The sequence below is a fragment of the Phycodurus eques genome, chromosome 2 (genome assembly GCF_024500275.1).
Source record: "Phycodurus eques isolate BA_2022a chromosome 2, UOR_Pequ_1.1, whole genome shotgun sequence".
Classification (NCBI taxonomy): domain Eukaryota; kingdom Metazoa; phylum Chordata; class Actinopteri; order Syngnathiformes; family Syngnathidae; genus Phycodurus; species Phycodurus eques.
In genome coordinates, this window is record NC_084526.1 from 7,239,521 (window position 1) to 7,258,954 (window position 19,434).

At 41.4% G+C, this 19,434-nt stretch overlaps 1 protein-coding gene across 2 annotated transcripts; it reads right to left on the minus strand.

Annotated features, from left to right (window-relative positions):
* Positions 1 to 64: 64 nt before the first annotated feature.
* On the minus strand, positions 65 to 18,417 carry ripor1 (RHO family interacting cell polarization regulator 1). Of its 2 annotated transcripts, XM_061665401.1 has the most exons (18): positions 18,274 to 18,417; positions 14,134 to 14,221; positions 13,907 to 14,040; positions 13,756 to 13,834; positions 13,628 to 13,651; positions 11,864 to 11,917; positions 11,620 to 11,769; positions 11,464 to 11,527; positions 11,348 to 11,391; positions 10,768 to 10,893; positions 8,674 to 8,822; positions 8,491 to 8,599; positions 6,706 to 6,837; positions 3,592 to 4,131; positions 2,803 to 3,131; positions 1,650 to 1,740; positions 1,497 to 1,563; positions 65 to 1,128 (listed from the first exon to the last, which is right to left on the minus strand). In XM_061665401.1, exons 3-18 carry the CDS (start codon positions 13,996 to 13,998, stop codon positions 1,046 to 1,048), a joined length of 2,133 nt encoding a protein of 710 aa, XP_061521385.1. In that variant the 5' UTR covers positions 13,999 to 14,040; positions 14,134 to 14,221; positions 18,274 to 18,417; the 3' UTR covers positions 65 to 1,045. The 2 variants fall into 2 exon arrangements, with proteins under 2 accessions (XP_061521385.1, XP_061521392.1); XM_061665408.1 differs by lacking the exon at positions 6,706 to 6,837.
* Positions 18,418 to 19,434: the final 1,017 nt, after the last annotated feature.

The following is a 19,434-nucleotide window of genomic DNA, read 5'->3' on the forward strand; positions in this document are numbered from 1 at the left end:
TGAAATAAACTTGGTTTTGCAAACTGTCTCTACTTCGGAAAAAAATTAAGACGACAACAAGATGTTAGTTTTAAAGAAAACTTTATAAAGTTTGAACATTTCTGAACATTAAACATTTCAGGACATACAATTCTTTATATGAAACAGTAAATATCTCTTATGGTGAACACTCTTAAAAGTAATTCCAAAATAAACACTGTAACACTTTGCCTGTTCACCTTTTTTTCTTTTTGTGTGTGTTTACAACCTTAACATCCTTCACTTTAGGCACTTTCTGAATGAAGAGGCTTTTCTGTACGATGACGTAAAGCAAAAAATGCTGAGACGCAATAGCGCTCCACCACTGAGGCTGAATATTTGTACACACCTAAATGAATCAGTTGCACCTTTTACAGTGGACATGCCGGCAGTGTGAGGCAGATACACACATGCAGGTTTAAATATAGTTTTACACCGCATATTGCATCATTTAAAAACTCCAATCCTGCCAACTGTACATTATGGGTCCCTAGAACGTGTGTTTGTAAGGCAGCTCAAGTCCTGGTTTATCTTAAAGACACAATGTCACACAACTACAATACATTAGTGCGCCATGGAAATGACAAAGACAAACCTCACGTGGAGTCTCTCCTAAAGAGCTTTACGAGCTGGAAAACACTGCAAAAAGCTCCCAGTCCATCGTTAACTGCAAACGCTGAGAACTGGCCCCAGTCACTGATTGTACGCAGAGTAAGGAAAACATCCTTTTCGGCTCATTTCATCACTTAAATAAACCGAGCCTGCTTTAAGTGAATTGTTTAAAAACAAAAGTGGCATGAATGCAGGCAACACGATGACGTTGAAATACTGAGGACTTCGGAAGAAGAAAAAGAAGAATGAGAAGTAGAAGAAGGATGAGGAGAAGAAGAGTGTTTATGGTTCTTGGTCAGAACAAGGCGAATGTGTGCACAAACTCTGCAGTAATGGAAGAGCTTGCTTGTCGACTTGGCAACCAGCACGTTAGACGAAAGCGGAAATGGTCGGACTGTGGCTGCGTGCCGGCCAATTAGAACACGGTAGTGGCCAAGTGGCTTGGAGTCGGGGGACGCTCCGCCTCCACCTCCTGAACATCATGTGACGGGTCCTCCCCTGAAAGATTCAAGACAAGTCAAGGAAATTAAAGCCATAACTTGAGCTACTTTTTCTTCCTATTGCACTACAGTGGTGCCTTGAGAAACGAGCCAGCTTGTGATTTAATACCTTGACTTAAAAGTTAAGGTTATCACTGAAGTGTTAATAGTTACATGGGCCAAGCAGTACTGATTCTGAAGGCCCAGGGCAGATTACATTGACATGGCAATACAGAAGCCTGAAATCTGATTGGACAAAAAAACAAAAACAAACATGCATGCACTGAAAGCAATGCAGCCAAGAGAGACGCTACAAAATGAAGAGAAGAGACTTGGGGATAAACTAATACAATTTGGTGAACAAACAAATCCACTCCTTTTCCTCACCATGCCCCTCCTCTTCCTCGGGCAGCTCCACCCTCCTCAAATCCTGCTCCTCTTCAGCACTCGACTCCTGACGGAAACATTTCTGGTTTACTTAAGTGAACACCAAATTGTGTTGACGAGAAAGCAGCCTCAGGCGGCCAGACCGCAGCGCACCTGCGATTCGGACACGCGATCGTCGTCAGAGTTCCGAAATCCTTCTGGAGCCTCCATGAGGAACTCCAGGCCGTCTCCCGCCTCTTCGTCGCTTCCGGCACACACAAAAGAAAATGATGTGAAAAGGCAATATTTAATTTTTCCCTGTTTTTAGATTGCTTCAGGTCAAAGTCTTTTATTTATTTGTACTTTTTCATTTTGTATGATTTTTTTTTTAAATAAATGGTTTTAATTGCACGTCTTTTTAAAAATTGAAATGATATTTGGATTAGAAGGAAACAAAACCCAGGGGTAAGCAAACTTGTGCTCAAGGGCCACATTTGATTTTTAAAAATGGACAGATGGCCCATCTGTCCATTTTTTGATCACTCTTAGACGAGGTAAAATAATAAAAATAATGACTATTATTTGTTAAAATGTGCATGGAAAATTGTTTAAGACTAAAATAATAATTTACTCTCTTTTTAACTTTTAAATACAATTATTTAATAAGTGTAAAAAGCTTCATGCACTTGTACAATTGTTTATTTTAACACTAAAATAATCTACTCTTAGTTTTGTAATTGCATTTATTTTATTTAATTATAATTACATTAACAATTAATCAAGTTAAGGAAAGACATCACTATATTCCAAATATTTTTTAATTTTGTAATTTACAATAAATCATCAGCAAGGCAGGTCGTATGGTGCCCATGGACAATTTAGAAACTGGACATTTCAAGGTAGATAGATAAGATAGATATATAAGATGGATGGACAGACAGAGCCTAGATCCCTTCCAGAGTGAGATATCGCTCTCTGACAAAGGTTGTCTACTCAATAGAAGAGCTCTGCAATACAGTACAATGTATTTCACAGTTTGGCATTCGCAAATTGGTCTATTTGTGGATTTGTTATATGTATTTATTTATTTTTACCAATCTTGTTATTCACTGAAAAACAGATCTATGCTTTGGCACCATCTTGTGTTATTTTGCGTCCAAGGCACAATATTGAAGTGAAGGGAGGAGCTTCATTTAGTCAGGCCATAGCCTTGTCTAATATATATATAATAATAATAAAAAAATAAAAATATTTTTAAAAAGTGCTTTGCTGCCATCTTGTGGCTATTCGCAAGAGGGCTCACTCCCTAGTCACTGAAAACACTGACCTTGCTCCAGAGTAGAACATTTCTTTGTCCTCCTCCTCCTCGTCTCTGTTGTCTTGCTCCCTCTTGTCTTGATCTTCTCCGTGCTGCTCCTCGCCTGCTTGCTTTGCTCCTTTGTCGTCCTTTTGATGCTCATCTTCCTCTTCCTGCTCTTCTTTCTCTTGATGCTCATCGTCTTCTTGACGCTCATCCTTCTCTTGGTGATCAGCCTGCTCCTGAAGTTCCGTCTCCTCCTCCTCTTCTTCCTCCAGGTCTGAGCAGTTGAGAAAGTCAAAACTCTCAAGAGCCGTCTCCACTTCCTGAGTGAAACTAGAAGAGGTGGGGAAAGGAACCTGGGGAGAAACAATATGTGCACATGTTAACCCTACAACTATCCCATCAACCAATCGGTAGAGCACGTTCAGAAAGAAAATATTCATTTTTAAGGACCACAGATGCCAGCTCAACGGTTCGGTAGAACATCTTTCCGAAGAGATTATTTTAACATTTATAATGCACTTTGTTATTGTAGAACTCAAATACAAACTAACACAGATGAGATGAATATATCACTATGGTAATATTTAATATATTCTGCAATATTTCCATGCATTGAAAAAAAAAAAGAAGAGAAAAAAAAAACAGCAATGAAATAATATAATAAAAAATAGTGAATCCAATGTGCATTTGAACAGTGAAGTATAAGTTTCTTCCTGTTTTCACTTGGGCTTACTACTTTATATTTTAATTGATTGTAATAGGGGCTAAAGGCAGAAGCAGAAAAACAGTGAATAAACACAAGCATCAACTTACAGTTGGAGCGCCATCGGAGTGTTTTAGATGGTGAGCCGGCTGCCTTGGTCCTTCAGCCTCAGTGGTCCCTGCTGTGGTGCGGAGTGTCAAGTCCTCAGGTGAATCTTTGGCCAGACAATCTTCTGTCCTCTCTAACGACTCGGCGACGGTGGAAGAAACGTCAGCGCACGAGCGGCTCCGCTCCGCCGAGGTTCCCAGAAGCTCGGCCGCTTGGACAGACAGCCTGTCCGTCACAGTACATTCCGGGCCGGTCTCGCCGACTCGGCTCCGAGAGCAGGACGTCGGGTGGCCATTGTGCACTGAATCTCTCGGGGAGAAAACCTCTCCGGCTTCACTCTCGTCCTCCTCCTGATTGGACGACAGCGACGGCGTCGACGCGCTTGACTTGTGCGGCGCCGGGACGGCGGTTTGCAGGACGTTGGAGGCCGACAGCCTCTGAGCGTGGTGGGCCAGGGCCGGGCTGGACGAGTCGTCGGAGGACTCTGAGGAGTTGGACCAGACTGTGCCGTTGTCCAGCTCTCCTTGTCGTTTCAGCAGAGACTGGAGGAAACGAGACGACACGATGAAACAATCAAAATAAATAACTGAAATAACGTGGTTGCACACTCTCTTATAACTGGGATGTGGCGGTGTTCAGAATTAACCAATTGCCTTAAAACTTATGTTAAATGGAAGTCAGCACATATTTGACCTTTTACAGTGCCTCTGATTAACCCTGAATAAAGTTCAGGTGTTCTATTAGGCTTTTACTGATTTTTCTCTCTCTCTTTCTAGCAGAAGCTTTTTGTGCTACCACTGACTGCGATACGAACTGTTCATAATTCCTTCCACCTTGTCCCAGTTCCAGCTGAAGAAAAACAGCCCCAATGCATGGCGATGCCAACACCATGCTTCACTGCAACGCTGGTGTTCCTTTGGTGATGAGCAGTGCTTTTTGTTGTGTGTGTCAAATCGGAATCTGAACACAAGAGCTGTATGGAGAATTTACAACAAATGGCACTCCATTGAATGCAGACCTTCGCTAAGGCCAAACGATCCTAATAAGCATCTCTCTGCATTTACCAAACCACTTTACTTTGTTTTGCAAAAGTCAGCTAGCTTAATGCTAACACACAATGGGAAACTCTTGACAGGCTCAGACATATAGAATTGATACTGCAGCTTATTTCGCCATGGTCACATAGCTAATTGGTTGAAATATAGTGGCCAAGGCCAGCCGTACAGTACAAGGAATATAAGCATGAAATCATGATGCACAAATGAGTTTACAAAAGGCTTTACATTCTATTTATGCTTTTGTAGATTGCTATTTTTTCAGATCAGATGAATGACATTCCCATTAATTTTGACTGTTCTGAGTTCCGAGCAAGGTCATGGAATGAATTAAACCAGTACGCAAATGCACCACTGTAGTGTTCGGAAAGCGACTGCGCACTTTTCTTTTCCCACCAGACTTTGATGTTATGGCGAGCAGGAAAATCTGCAGTGTATCAAGATTGTCCGGCGCACGCTGGATGACTTGAAAGCAGCGATAACAGCGTTCCCGCAGTCTATTTCAAGCAAGTGACTGATTGCAGTGTTTGCAAATAAAATAGGAAGGACCCACGGCTATATTGATGTTAACGGGGGGACACTTTCAACAATGTGTATTATTACCTGAACTCCCTCTCTCTCTTCAACACAGATCATTATTGTATTTGTAAAGGCAGAATACTTGCCACAACTCCTGTGTGTTGGTGTATGACGGGTGATTCTATCCACCTGATCAAACTGCTTTACAATAAGGTCAAACTATAGTGATAACTACAGTGGGCAAAGCTTCCTGGTCAGGCCTCAAGGTTGCGCGTGACGGTCACGACCACAGCTGACAAATGTGGCGTGTAAGTAAAGTCCAATGGATGTGTTCCATGCGGGATGTGGAACAAATGAGTGCTTTCAAACCCGCAAGGCCACTGCGATTCAGGTCAGGTCAGACAGATTTATTCAGGCAGTGCGCTCGAATCCAGAACAATGGGTGCATTTTAGTGCCAGGAGGAAAAAGAAAACAGGTGGAAGGCGACAAGCAAACATTCTGTTTTGCTATGCGGTTTGCAAGCGAAGGAAATACATAGATATGATGATTCGAAAGATTTGAGAAACACAGACTTAACAGCACTGTGCCGCCTATAGTGGAATTATTTTCTCTACCTACAGTATCATTCTTATCTATTTATCTACCTGCCTGCTCCCGTAGTAGATACAGAGGGTCCTCGGTTTACGACGGTGGTGACGTAACCCCAATTTGTACGTAGGTCAGAGCATGCCATATTCTACTAGTAGAAATATGTACTGTAGTTATGACTTTACTATCACACACACACTTCTAAATAAAAAAAAAAAACAGATCAAATAAAAAAACTAAATCCAGCGAACCCAAACTTTATCGTGTGTCATTACGCATTATATGATAGCAGTAAGCTTGTGGAATTCCGTTAGATGAAATAATATGGTTTGGTTGAACTTGTTGGTGTTTAAATATACGATGTTTGATTGTCTTCAATTTTATGTGTCAGTTTTAGAATGAACTTAAACTGGGAGTGACAAAATAAAAGCTTGAAGCAAGCATGCTCGGCCTCTTATTTGGAGGACTGTGTAACCGAGAGTCTTCTTTCCGTTTCCTCAGTGATGTTATACGATGTTCTCACTCTTTCGCTGTCAAGAAATGGTAGACTAAGTGCTAAGGAAAATTTTAAAAAGTGTGTTTTAGTAACTGAGTTTATCTAAAGCGTGTGGGAGGGGTAAAGCTATGCAAATGACGTTTTATCCGGATTCTCTAAATTGTGGATTTTCACCTATCGTGAGTGGATCTGGAACATATGCCCTATGATAAACGGGGTTCGCTGTATAGTGCTCACTGGGCGTGCTTTCTTCTTGCGTGCATGTGACCCGGTGATCTTGCACAATAGTTCACTGCGGGCTGTTCGTAACCTCAAAATGTCGTATGTCGGTGCTGTCGTAAACCGAGGAACCCTTGTATAGGAATATAAAGGAATGATTTATAACGAACAGGTCAATCACTACCTATCGCTATTAAACTATGTAAGTCCACTAGTACTAAATCTACAGCCCACACACCAACTGTAAACCTCTGGATGAGGCTCTTGCACGGCTCAATGTGCGCGGTAAGGAAGCCGTCCTGTCCGTCACGCCCTCGTGGACCGCCTCTGTCGGCCGGCGTCTCTGCGCGGCGCCCCCGTGAGGTGTGCTCTTCAGCGAGGTGAGGAAGAGGAGGAACATATTGGACGGCTACTCAACCACTATTAAACAGCTACAGGGGCCGCAGCTCCGCTCATACACGCTGCCGCCGTCACACCTCCCGCTAGTGCCATCATTGGCCGCAGGGCTACTCGCGTTAGGCAAGCCACTTCCGCAACCACATGACCTGACACACAGCCCTGTGCGATTATCCTCACACACATCAGTGCTACCGCTACACACAAAGCAGGCGGGGAGCAGCTGAAACAGAACAAGCCAGTGAAATGAAAGTAACAGCAAGCCATGATTGAGGCAAATACATCAGTGGATACGCTCGCTGGCCACTTTATTAGGTACACCTGGACGCACGCAGGTGTGTCATTTTACTGTGTTGGCAGAATTTTCTAAAATACAGTGAACCCCCGGGGGATACATTCAGACCCACCTGCAACAGGCGAAAATCCACACTATTGGGACCATAATATTTTCTAAAAATATACTGTGTATTTGACACTTTTCCACTTTGCATCAGTCCATCTTAGATGAGCTCGGGTCCAGAGAAGCCGGCGGCGTTTCTGGGTGTTGTTGATAAATGGCTTTTGCTTTGCATAGTAGAGTTTCAAGTTGCACTTACGGATGTAGCGCCGAACTCTATTTACTGACTTTGGTTTTCTGAAGTGTTCCTGAGCCCATGTGGTGATATCATTTACACATTGATGTCAGTTTTGATGCAGTGCCGCCTAAGGGGATCAAAGGTCACGGGCATTCAATGTTGGTTTTCAGCATGCAGTGATATATCCAGCTTCTCTGAACCTTTAGATATTATGGACCGTAAATGATGAAACTTCATTGGAATTGGGGTTGTATAACGATGTTCAGTTTTCAGCGACACTGTGCAAGAGTTATGAATTCTACGTTTATTATTGTGGTTGTCGTTTGCCGTAGTGTCAAACCTTACTAAACTATATGGAAACGTTTCTCAATTAATTTTGCAAAAACATTATTTTATTTGTTTTACCCCTACCACACAAACTTTAAAAGACATTCAAAAAGACAGTTTGTGTCCATTGTAAACCTATTTAAATACAAACCAAAAAAATGCAAGCATAAAATTTAAAGAAACTACTATACTGTATGTATTGTAGGATCGTTGTGTTAAGAGTTTTGCCCTTGAGAGGCAGAGCTCGGTGGGGCTGGGTGGGCTGTGGCGTCAGCAAGCGAGTCCGCATGTGAGTGTCTGGGTGTTAGCTGTGGCCGAGAGCAGCTCCTGCGTGAGAGTGCTCATTGTGTTTATGTATTTTATTGTTCTCCAGGTGGCTGAAAAGCAACTCTGGCTCCCATTAGAGATTTCCGCAATATTGTGGTGATTCCCCTGATACACAAGCAAAAAATAAATAAATAAATAAAATTTCACGATGCAGTGGGACCGTGGTACATGAACCACGATATAGTGGGGGAACACTGTATTAGAGACTTCTCTGTTAAAAGCAGTCTGGCTGTACACTGCTAGCAGCTACAACATTTCTTAGAATGGCAGACGTCCACCAAGGCCAAATTTGGAGCTGCATTGGATGGAACGCATAAGATGCACCAGATGAAGTGGCCGGCGAGGAAATAGGTTCAATCGAGAATAATGACATGGGAGAGTTCATCATGTTGACTCACATAAAACACTTGCTCCCGCATTGAGGGCGTGTCAGGAGGGCTCTGATTGGACAGAAGACGTTTGGAAACGGTACTGGTGGACGATGTCTGGTCGTCCTTATCAAAAGGACTAAAAAGGAAAAAGATGATTACATATGGAGTTGTGTTGAGAGACTAAATGGTGAATGTTGCAGGTTCAATTACCTCCATGTTACTTCCAAGTTCAGCTTAACTGTTCCCAGGTCGTTAATATCCACGGCAAGGGTCTGTGGGAGCGGGCAGAACAGGTCGAGCATTTCGCAGGACACACTTCCGACCACCACGTGATTGGCCAGACTCTTCAGTTCTGTCACCTGAAGAAACAATGTCCATCACGGGAGACTGTTTGTGTGTTTTCCTGTTTGAGCTGGTTATAAAGTAATGCCTTGCTTTCCCTGTTCACCTTTTGCGGCTGCATTGCATTTATATTCATGGGATTTCATTAATTTTTTTTGTTGTTGTGGTAAAATAAGCATTTTCTAGCCTAAAACATTAAAAAAATGAAATGAAAAGTCGCTGAAGCACATATTACAAGGACTAAAATACCTGTACATAGCGTTCAGTACAGTACAAGAGCGCTGTTGTGCTGAGGGTTGAGATTTCCGAGTGTCTTTGAACACATCGCTTCTGCCGTGCGTGCGTACGGGGGTGAGAGCCGAGTTGAAGAGAGTTTGTTGTCTTAACTGCTTTGTTTTGGGGTTGGTTACTAACCGTGTTTCATTACTTTATCATTAATTGTGAGCTATGTAGACTAACGTCTCGTCGTGTGTCATTGGAAGACGTTACAATACTTTATTTCAAGCCCTACGATGCCGCCCAAACATTCTGTGCCTTTTATGGTACCTGGCAGTTAGCGACAGAGGAAGACGGGAGCGGCTAACCATTGCTGAAAAGATACTACAACTCAACATGTTGAAAGAAGGGAGAAGCTTCGTGGCTGTCAGCCGCCACTATGGCATAAATGAATCTTCTTCTCCGTGAATTGGCCCAATCAAGTTCCACCAATCGTAGCGGTCCCCCACACGAACCAGCATTTTACTGTTATTAAGCGTGAACCGTAATTTCTCGTGTATAATGCGCACCCCAAAAGTTGACCTAAAAATTCTGGAAAAACCTTCTACCTATGTATAGTGCATTTTTACAATGCATGATTTTGCTTCTACCCATATGATCAAAACATGAAGTATTATCTCTATTTTGTTAGTTTTTTTTTAAATAATTATTCTGAAGTTAAGCACTTCATTAACACTTAATCCTTTATTTAATTTACTGAGCACTTTATTAACACTTAATGTTTTTTTAATTTACTTGCTCTTATTTTGAAATTCACAGCGCTACTTTTATTTAGTAAATGAGAAAACACACAGTTGTGGTCATATGTTGGAATACCCAGGCAAAATTTGTAAGATGGGTACAATTCTTTAAAGAAAACATGAAGGACCAGGCGAAACACATTTAACTTTATTTTAATGGGATTAAAATTAAACGGTCAAGCATTTCAGAAAAGCATTATCATTAAACAAAACATAACCATAAAGAAATTAATGATGTTGTTTTTTAATATGACTGATGAATGAACAACAACCAACTGTATTTTATAAATTCTGCCAGGGTATGTAAACTTATGAGCATAACTGTACATATATGCAGTCATACCCACTGTTATATTGGAATGAAAGTATAGGCTACACCTTTTTTATTATTATTATAACCACTAGGTGGGGGTGGCATTTTGGAATGAAAGTGTACAGCTTTTTCATAACCACTAGATGGCGGCATACATTGATAAAATGTGAAACTTTTGTTCCCCATTTCCCCCTATACCCATGTATAATGCGCACTATTGACATTTTTTTGGGTGGGGGGGAATGCGCATTATACACAAGAAATTATGGAATCAGAGATGGGATGCAAGTATGTGTGTGATGTCACTGAGTGAGGCAAAGGGGGGGAAATGGTCAATTGCTACTATTTCATCACAACAAAGCTCTTAAAAATCATTACATGTGTAACGTTTGGAGGGATTGGTTAAAAGCCTTTGCACATGTTAACATAGTTTCCAAAAACCTGTATACACCAGATCGGAATCGATCACGTCACATCGACATGTCGACTTTTTTTTGTCATTCTGATTGAAATCAACTGTAGCAGTTGATTTCAATCAGAATGACAAAAAACAGTCGACATGTAACCCAGCTAATGAAAACTGAAGTTCCATGGCGGACGTAAATATGAAAACACGTCTCATTCGGTGCTTACCTTGATGGACAAGAGTTCAGTGACGAGAGGCAGGAAGATGTACTCTTCGCTGTCCCATATCTGCTTACTGCTGACTTCCACGCGGCCTCGTAGCCTCCATCGCTGACGCCCGTAGCGCATGAGCACCTAGCGATTGGGCGAATAGTTGGTCCTCACCATTAAAATGAAACATTTGTAGCACCACTCACATTCAATACAAACATCTCGACAATAATCTTCAAAAAATGATTGTCTGTGTCATTTTGAGTCAAACTGGACACCCTCCTATTTTCCCTTTTTTCTCATTTCATTTCAATGAGTTGGAAAAGTAGGACGCAGACAAGGAGAATGTTATAACTAATTATAAGAGAAGTGTCTTATTTTGAAATACAAATACATTATTGTAAACACTGCAGCTTCCTCCCTTGTTATAAAAAATATGCATGTTGGATTAACTAAAGACTCAAAATTGTCCATAAGTGTGACGGTTTTCTTGGTTTACAATTTTGCATTCAAATTTGATTGTATTTCAGTAATTGCCCTATAAAGAGCTTTCAAACATGAAAGGTGCGTGCGTGTGGTTTTTAAGGTTTTATTTTACCTCATATTGGTCACCGGCACACAAGCGAGCGAAGCCGGCAAGGCCTGCAACAGGAATGAAAAAATGTTGAGATGAGAAGAAGGAAGAGAAAGTGATGAGTGTTCAAAGTGACTCACCCTTCATCTTGACATGGAATTCTCCCATGTGGCTTTCCAGTTCGCTCTCCAGTGAGCACATGTGCTGCACGCACACCAACATGGTAGTTAACGGCAAACAAAATATCCTTTCAAAAAAAGTGAAGCCAACGCACTTACTAAGGGTCAGCCACTTACCTCTGTACATTCCCTAAAGCCCCTGTTGGCCTCACTCAGGCTCTCCCTGGCCTCTCTGCTCCCAGTGGCGGAGTTAAAGGCCGCCACCATTTTGCTGGCGCCATCTCGGAGCCGGCGCTGTATACAGTAACCGTCGTACAGCTCCTCCACCTGCAAGCGAACGCATGACCGCAGTTCCACTTTTGGGTGGAAATAACCCAAACCCGTATATTGTCCAGTTAGGACTTAAATCATTCAAACACACCTTGCTGAGGTGGAACTCCAAACGACGCATGAATCTCTCTATGGCTTTCACTTGCTGAATTGACACCAAGATACAAGTAAGGTTAGGTTAGATAATAAAGATAATACAGAACGTGTTGCATGCAGAATCTATGAGATCCAATAGAATAGCTGTATCCAAAATATACCTTTGCAGACTTTTTGTGGTACAGCTCTGTATAAAGGTGTCAATCAGGGAATTTGTTTGCACTTTCTGTTGTTACGGTCTGCTTGCATTAGTGCTAAGTTGGGGAGTGACCCACCAGATCTAGCGGAGGGAGCTGTTGTGGGACAAAAAATAAATACCGCATTTTTGTGTCACTTGAAATTTGCCACCTACAGGATTGCTGTGGTAAAGTATTGCCAGATTTCTGTTTAACTTGAAAGTCAAATGAATCCGATGGCCTTGGCGGAGGTCTGAACTCTACAGAGTGCCATTTCTAGTTGTCGTTTAGCAGTGGGGCAAAAATTTGATTACATTAATTCTATTTGCAGGTTTTTTTTCCCCTTTTTTTGGGGCGGGGGGTATCATTTGTTATTTGCTGAAAAACTCACCTACTCACTGTTTTGTGTTCAGGACATAGCAATGTCCAATATAAAAATATTGCTTTGGTGACATCTTGACTAACTGCTACAACTACGGCGGTGCCTTGAGATACCGGACTTACAAGGTTTTTTGAGATACAAAATCGTTTGGCCAATATTTTGCTTTGACTTACGAGAATTATTTTATTTTTATTTTTTTTTATTGTTTTTTTAAATATAACCGCTGTATGGTGGAAGCGAACTCAACTCAATTCACCTCCCAACAAGCAGCACTTTGGTGGATAGTGAACAATTCTCCCCATTAGGAAAGTCAGTTTAGCCGTTTAATGTTGCGGTGTTTAACCAACTGATATTTGAACTGTTTAACTAACTATTTTAAACAGGAGAGCAACACATGTGGAGATAATATAACAACATTATTCATCCTCTGCGAAGGACAGCTAATATTACTGCAGCTTACTGAGGAAAGACTGTCTCCATATTTCTGTATTATAGTGCCTCAGGTGGCCAAGCTGTGCATACCAGAAGAAGCAGCACAATGTTCATTGATATTGAAATGTGGCAAACTTTATATTTACTTCTATTTAATGGCATAATTAAAAGAGTTATCATTATTGTCATTTTATCAAACACAATATTATGAAGTACTTATTTTCTTATAAAAAAATAAACACATTACACTTTTTTGTTTTGTTTGTTGGGAGGCAGGCTGGATCGTATTAATGGCATTTCAATTCTTTTGCATCGGGAAAGATGATTTTAGATGAGTGTTTTGAATCACAAGGGTGATCTCAGGGCAACGACTGTATTCGAATTGAGGAGAGGAGCTTCATTTACTCAGTGCTTTGCTGCCATCTTGTGGCATCTATAGGCAATTACAAACCTTTTTGAGTGGGTTTAAATTAAGCGTGAATTTTCGCTGTTTGCGGCAGGGCTCGGTCCCTGTGCCCCACGAATAGCTGGGGTTCACTGTAATTTTTACCGTGGGGGTTGACATCAGAATCAGCTCCCAGTATAATGTTGTGCAGTGCTACAGTCCTGCAAACTACTACAATAAACGTATTGTTCAATCAAAACTGAATATTATTATTCTCAGGGCAGAATTTTAGATACAGATCTCATACTGGATCTTAATAGATTGTGTGGGTATGCTTATGGTTGTGACCAGTGAGTGTGAACAACAGATGTGAATGAAACTCACCTTATCCTGCTCATACAAAGAGCCCTGTGGAAGAAAATACAACATTTAGCATCACAAAGAGTCCAATTAGCATCCCGCCTGGCACCGCTCGATACCAGTGAGACTGGTTTGATCAGCCGGCCTCTCACCAGCCGACCGTTCCTCTTGTTTTCTCGGATCTGCTGGCCCAGAGTGTCCAGCTCCAGCTGGTGGACCTGCAAGTATGACCTAACAACAACAAAAAATAATAAACGGTTTCAGTGACGTTCCACCGTTTCTATACGCTAAATGTCAACTCACTGTAAGCCTCGGCGTAAGGCGGCGTACACCTCGTCCAGCCGCTCGGGCTGGGGGGTTTTGGCCGGGGGCAGCTTGGTGGAGCCTGTGAACATCCTGTTTCCTTACAAGGCACGTTTCTCTTGGATCAAACAGTTCTGAGGGAGGGAGCGGTCCAGAGACAAAAGTTCACTTCTGCTACAAGATTATCATGAAGAAAATGCACCAGAGGAAGAAGGAGGGGGGGGTACCTGCTGACTGAAGGGGTCCCGTCCCTACTGGAGCATGCTGGCAGGGCCGAAAGTAGCACTGGGGCTTTAACAAACCAAAGGACATGTCCTGTAATTGGCCACAAAGGAAACATGAGAGGCCTTTCCCAGCACTGTACCTATCTAAACTTGAAAACTTTACATGGGAATTACTGGGAATAAATCAGGAATGTATAAAATTATGGTTGGCTCCTAATATAGTATTTTTATTTACATATAGTTGGGAAAAACATAGTTCAGGGCAATCCTGACTAAAACAATGAACCATATTTTATGTACAGTTGACTTGACTTATAAGCATCTCTTTTGAGTTACGAGGTGTCCCTTGGTCGTATTTTTGCTTTGTGTTGCGAGCCAAAATTTGAGGTATAAGCAAGTTTCGGATATGCCGCCACTCAATTGAAGTGGGGGGGTGGGGGGTGTGAATTAAGCAATTAATGTTTAGGCTTGCAGTTTTTTACAAGCATATCATTTTCTTGCCGATGACTCGCCGATTGACTTTGGAGCAAGCGTCGCAAAACTGCCACCTGGCAAAATGTCCGTCTGTCTCCGACTGCAGTTCAGCACCAGTTTGAGAGGCATGGTGCCTGTCACACTGCTCCAATTTACGCTGATACGATGATATGCTCACAAAAAACTGAAAAGAAGGCGTCAAATGCTGACGGCCTCATGTTGGTCCGTATGATACGTGAAATGAAATTCTGATTCCCAGTTGGAATGATTCAAACTTAAAATATTTTGAAAATTCCTCAATTTACTGGACATTTTACACTGTTTTAGAAACCAAGCTGTACCTGAGAGGAATATTCCTCCCACTCTGCCATCATAAAGTGTCCTCATAATTAAAGTGGGGAAAAGAGTGATAGGAGACCTCTTTCACTTCCACTATGGGTACCTTTTTTTGTTTTGTTTTGTTTTTTTAAGGGTCTGAGTCATAACCTGACACGCTAGCGGCGACCACAGTGGCCACTGAGCAGTCTGCTTCAACTCGTCTCTCGTCGTCTTCCTTCCTTCCATACTCCTACAGCAACTCCCCTCCCAACTCCAGATCCAAGCACCCGAGAGCAGGAAGTCTCATAGCGGCCTCCATACAGGAAATTCTACACAGACGCTTGGCCCCAGAATACAAAAACTTCTCCTGCAATGTGGGCGAGTGTGCTTTTAAAAAAAAAAAAAAAAAAAAAAAAAAAAAAAAGAAAGAAAAGAATAATCTTTTAGGAACGATAGAAAAACGTGGAGATTAGCGTGATCAGGGTTACTATTGGAAGAGGGTCGTGTCTGAGCTAAAATAGTCACAAAAGAGATTAAGTCTTAAACCAACTTAAATCTGTCAAGCAAGAGCCTAACCCATATTAACATATGGGATCTGTGAATGAGTGAGGGCTGTCCAGCAACTGGTGGCTGCTCTGTATTGTTTTACCCGCCATTTGCAACTACAAATCTTTAAAAATGTATATATAGCACACATGATAAAATCACCTTCCACACTGTACACACGGAAAACAGACATTACTTGTTCAATCAAAATGTAAACACGCTGTTGTCTTTACAGTGATGACACGGGGGGGTCCAATCGAAGGTAAACCACTAATCTAGGTGACATACTGGGAGGATTAACAGGAGGTGGTCCAGGTTTTGGTTTAAAAATAAAAAAGGGGAAGAAAAAGTGTCATCGGCTAACATTTGCCTGTTTTCAGACAAAAGAAGAAACTGCAACACGATGCACCGAGGAAATTCTGAGAGTACAGACCCACACATACAAATGTACGTGGCAAGATTCATTACACCTTTTTATTTTCATCTCAATTCGATGATCTTTTGTCCCTTTCCCTACATTAGAGATCATTAGCTGCATTAATCCTCACCGAGCAAGCGGAACAAACAAAGAGGACACTGTTTGAAAGCACCTCACAAGACTGGAGTTTACCCACCCCCAAATAAAAAAAATCTTTCACACACAAGCCACACAATGTATTGGCTCGTTTGGTCCTGACCTGCACATCAATGGCACAGTTATAAAATCACTCCTTAGTCACTATATAAGGGATTTTGATATAGCGAACCATATTGTTTGGCTGCTCTTTATCGAACATATAAACATGACGTCAAAAAAAAGTACACATTTTTTTTTTTTAACAACACTACTCGGACGCACTGTTAACTACGTCATTGCTGTCGCATAATTACAACGTACCTGATCCTGGCATGACTTCCTCTGATCAATAATTTCGATCAGTGATTCTCAAAGTGTGGTACGCGTACCCACGCAAAAGCATCAGTTGTATTTAACTTTTAAATTCAATATATTTGCATTTATTACAAAAGAGCTGTTTGTTTTTAAACATTTATTTCGGTAGGTACAATTTTGATTGAACTTTGTGTGCAATACTTTTAATTGAATAATCAAGTCAATACTTTTCTTAATTGAAAGTTTTGTATTGAATATGAGTAATATGTTATTAATTTGTATTTTATTTGTGTTAATATGAATTCAAAGTATTAATATGATCAATAAAGTGATGTAAAGCATTTGGTATTACTTACAGCAGGTAGACCAAACTTATTTTATTGGCTGTTGATTTCAAAACTAGATATATCGGTCAATTTGTTGTGTGCATGTAAAAATACGATGAGCCAAGTATACGTTTATATGGTTTCACAGTCTTAATGGCCCTCTGAGGGAAAGCGTAACAAGGTGGCTCGCGACAGAAATGAAATTGACACTCCTGGTTTACATATTCAAATTATTACTGCTACAAGATTCCTAGGACATCACAATGTCCCATCACTGGTGAGCTATTTTTCGAAAAGGCCTGCGGGCTACTCATGTGGTCGTTGGTGACCCCTGACCTGCAGTTTCCCATTAATTCAATTCAAAACATGTCAAATGAGGAAACACGTGCCAGATTTGAGACTTGAACAAGCAGTTTTGTCCGACACATTACTGGCACATTTCTTGTTATAAAATGTACTAGGTGTAAATAAGAGGTGTTAATGGTCCCTCATAACAAAATCTTATATTTCATGTAGCACTGAGATGACATCCTCTGAAAAATAATTTAGATCACTGGGGTTCTCAAACGGTTTATACAAAGTACCACCATAAAAAAATACTCAGCGCTCCAAGTACCACCATCATGACCAACATTAAACTAGTAGCATTAGTGTTGATGAAAAACGGCCCGCATCGTTTATTCCTTATTTTTGTCTTCCACTGTAACATCAGGCACAGATTGAACTGCATTTAAAAAATGGGTAATAATAAAAACTACTTCATTTAAAATGTACTGCACATAAAATGTATCTCAATAAAATATTTCAACACAAACAGCTTCTTAAAAATTCAATGCTAATGCACTTAAAAGTGAAATACACTGCACTAGGAAAGTGATTCCCATACCACACTTCGCGAATTACTGATTTGGATAGACATGAAATATACGTTTCATAAACCTGCGCTGATTGACAATTTAGTTCAGTGATGCAATGCACTTGTGACGACCCCACAGTTGAACACGAATTCCATTTAAAAACGCATCAAATGGGAAACTACAAGTCCTATTTGTGACGCCAGCATCTTAAAATGGCAGTCAAACAATAAAAATGAGCTGTTTTCTTCCGCTGTTAGGCTGCGGCTAGCTGCATGTTGTCGTGCCCTTGATGTTTGCGGGAGGAAGACGAGGTGATGAAGAGTAGCGGTGTTAACCATAAAAACACAACCTATTCGTTTGCAGATTAGCGGATTAGCTAACCCGGCGGCAGCGGGCCATTTAGTCGGATAAACACAGTCGCATCACAGCCGGGGCCGGGGCCGCTTCACTTGGTTCTCGGCGGAGGATGGAGAGTCGACCCGAGCAAGGGAGGAAAAAACTTGGGAGCTCGATTTATATTCCACGGAATACAGCCCAAACACGGCCTTTACAGCGTGATAATCGCTCCAACATAAACAAATAGAAACACAGCCGGAGAGAGAGACAAAAAAGGAGAAAAGGGGAAAACACAAGCACGACGATCTGGCAACAACATCGCATCAAAGCTACTTGGCGTCGCCCACGGCAAGAGAAATCTTCAACGGGCGCCTCGTTGCCTGACCTTGCTGATTAAAACAGGCTTCCCCCTTACCTCTCTTTGGAAGTCCGACAGGCCAGGGAGTTTGGCCGCAATCCCATGTCCAACGCGATGCTCCTCCGCACACTTCTCAAGTTATTCTGGGCGCTGTCCGTCTCCTCGATTTCGCAGTTTTGTGTGTGCGTGTGTGTGTGTGCGCGCACAGTCGCCAAAAAGACGACTTCCGGTTGCTCACTTTCATAACAAAAGCACACCGTGACCGTCACGTTTTGGGGATGAAAAACTACACGAACATCACACTAAATGAGGATATGGTAGAAAAATCCATTTGTTTTACATTATATACACTCATTTAACATTCGGGGGGGGAAAAAAATACTTTTTCCTACCTAATTTCCACATTAGAAATCATTTTCATTGTTTCTTGAATAGTGAACAATTCTTCAAAAACGAGGCTTAGCGCTGTTTTCTCCACTCCCAGTTGAAGTTTACTAACAAACTAAACGTAAAACCAGGAGCATTACATGTTTTCTATTTAATCAAAGCACCTAACTTTGCCTTCAACTTTGTCCACTAACTTAATGCTTACGCACAGTGCAAAATGCCATAGATGGGCTAACTAATAGCACGGAGGCTGCGGTGTTATAACCCTTTAAGCAACAGATATCTGAACACAAACAGTGAAGCGACACTTGTAGATAAGCAATATGACAATATCCACAGGCATATTTTCTTCATCCTCTGCAAAAAAGGACGAAAATCACTGCAGCCTATGTCTGTATTATACTGTCCCCTGTTGGCCCAGCACAATGTCCATTGAATTAAAGCAAAAATGTAGTAAAAACCGTTTAATTCTTAAAATGATATTTATGTCATTATTGTATGTATTTATAAAGTCCAGTGATGCGGTGCCTTGAGATATGAGTTATTCAATTTACCTTTTTATTCTGAGGTTTTCGAGATACGATCTGTTGTTCGACCGATGTGCGACAGATTCTTTTTCTTTGGCTTGCGAGCTCAGACATCACATGTGAGTGCTGTTTGGTGGCAGTGTCTCAACACACTTCAAAACGAGCAGCATTTTGGTAGCTCCAATTGAACAATTGTTCCAAAAAAAACGGTTCAAGCTGTTTATGCCACTGCGACTTGAAGTATTTTGTCAAACTAAACGGAACAAAAAGGATGACACCTTGTGTATATAAAACAACCACATAG

What these genes read in the sequence shown, in the direction of transcription:
- ripor1 (XM_061665401.1), bottom strand. Translation starts at nt 13,998, where the DNA reads ATGTTCACAGGCTCCACCAAGCTGCCCCCGGCCAAAACCCCCCAGCCC. An exon ending in ATTCCATGTCAAGATGAAGG is followed by an intron (nt 11,392 to 11,463) that starts GTGAGTCACTTT and finishes TTCCTGTTGCAG; the next exon opens with GCCTTGCCGGCTTCGCTCGC. An exon ending in ACTCCGATGGCGCTCCAACT is followed by an intron (nt 3,132 to 3,591) that starts GTAAGTTGATGC and finishes GTTTCTCCCCAG; the next exon opens with GTTCCTTTCCCCACCTCTTC.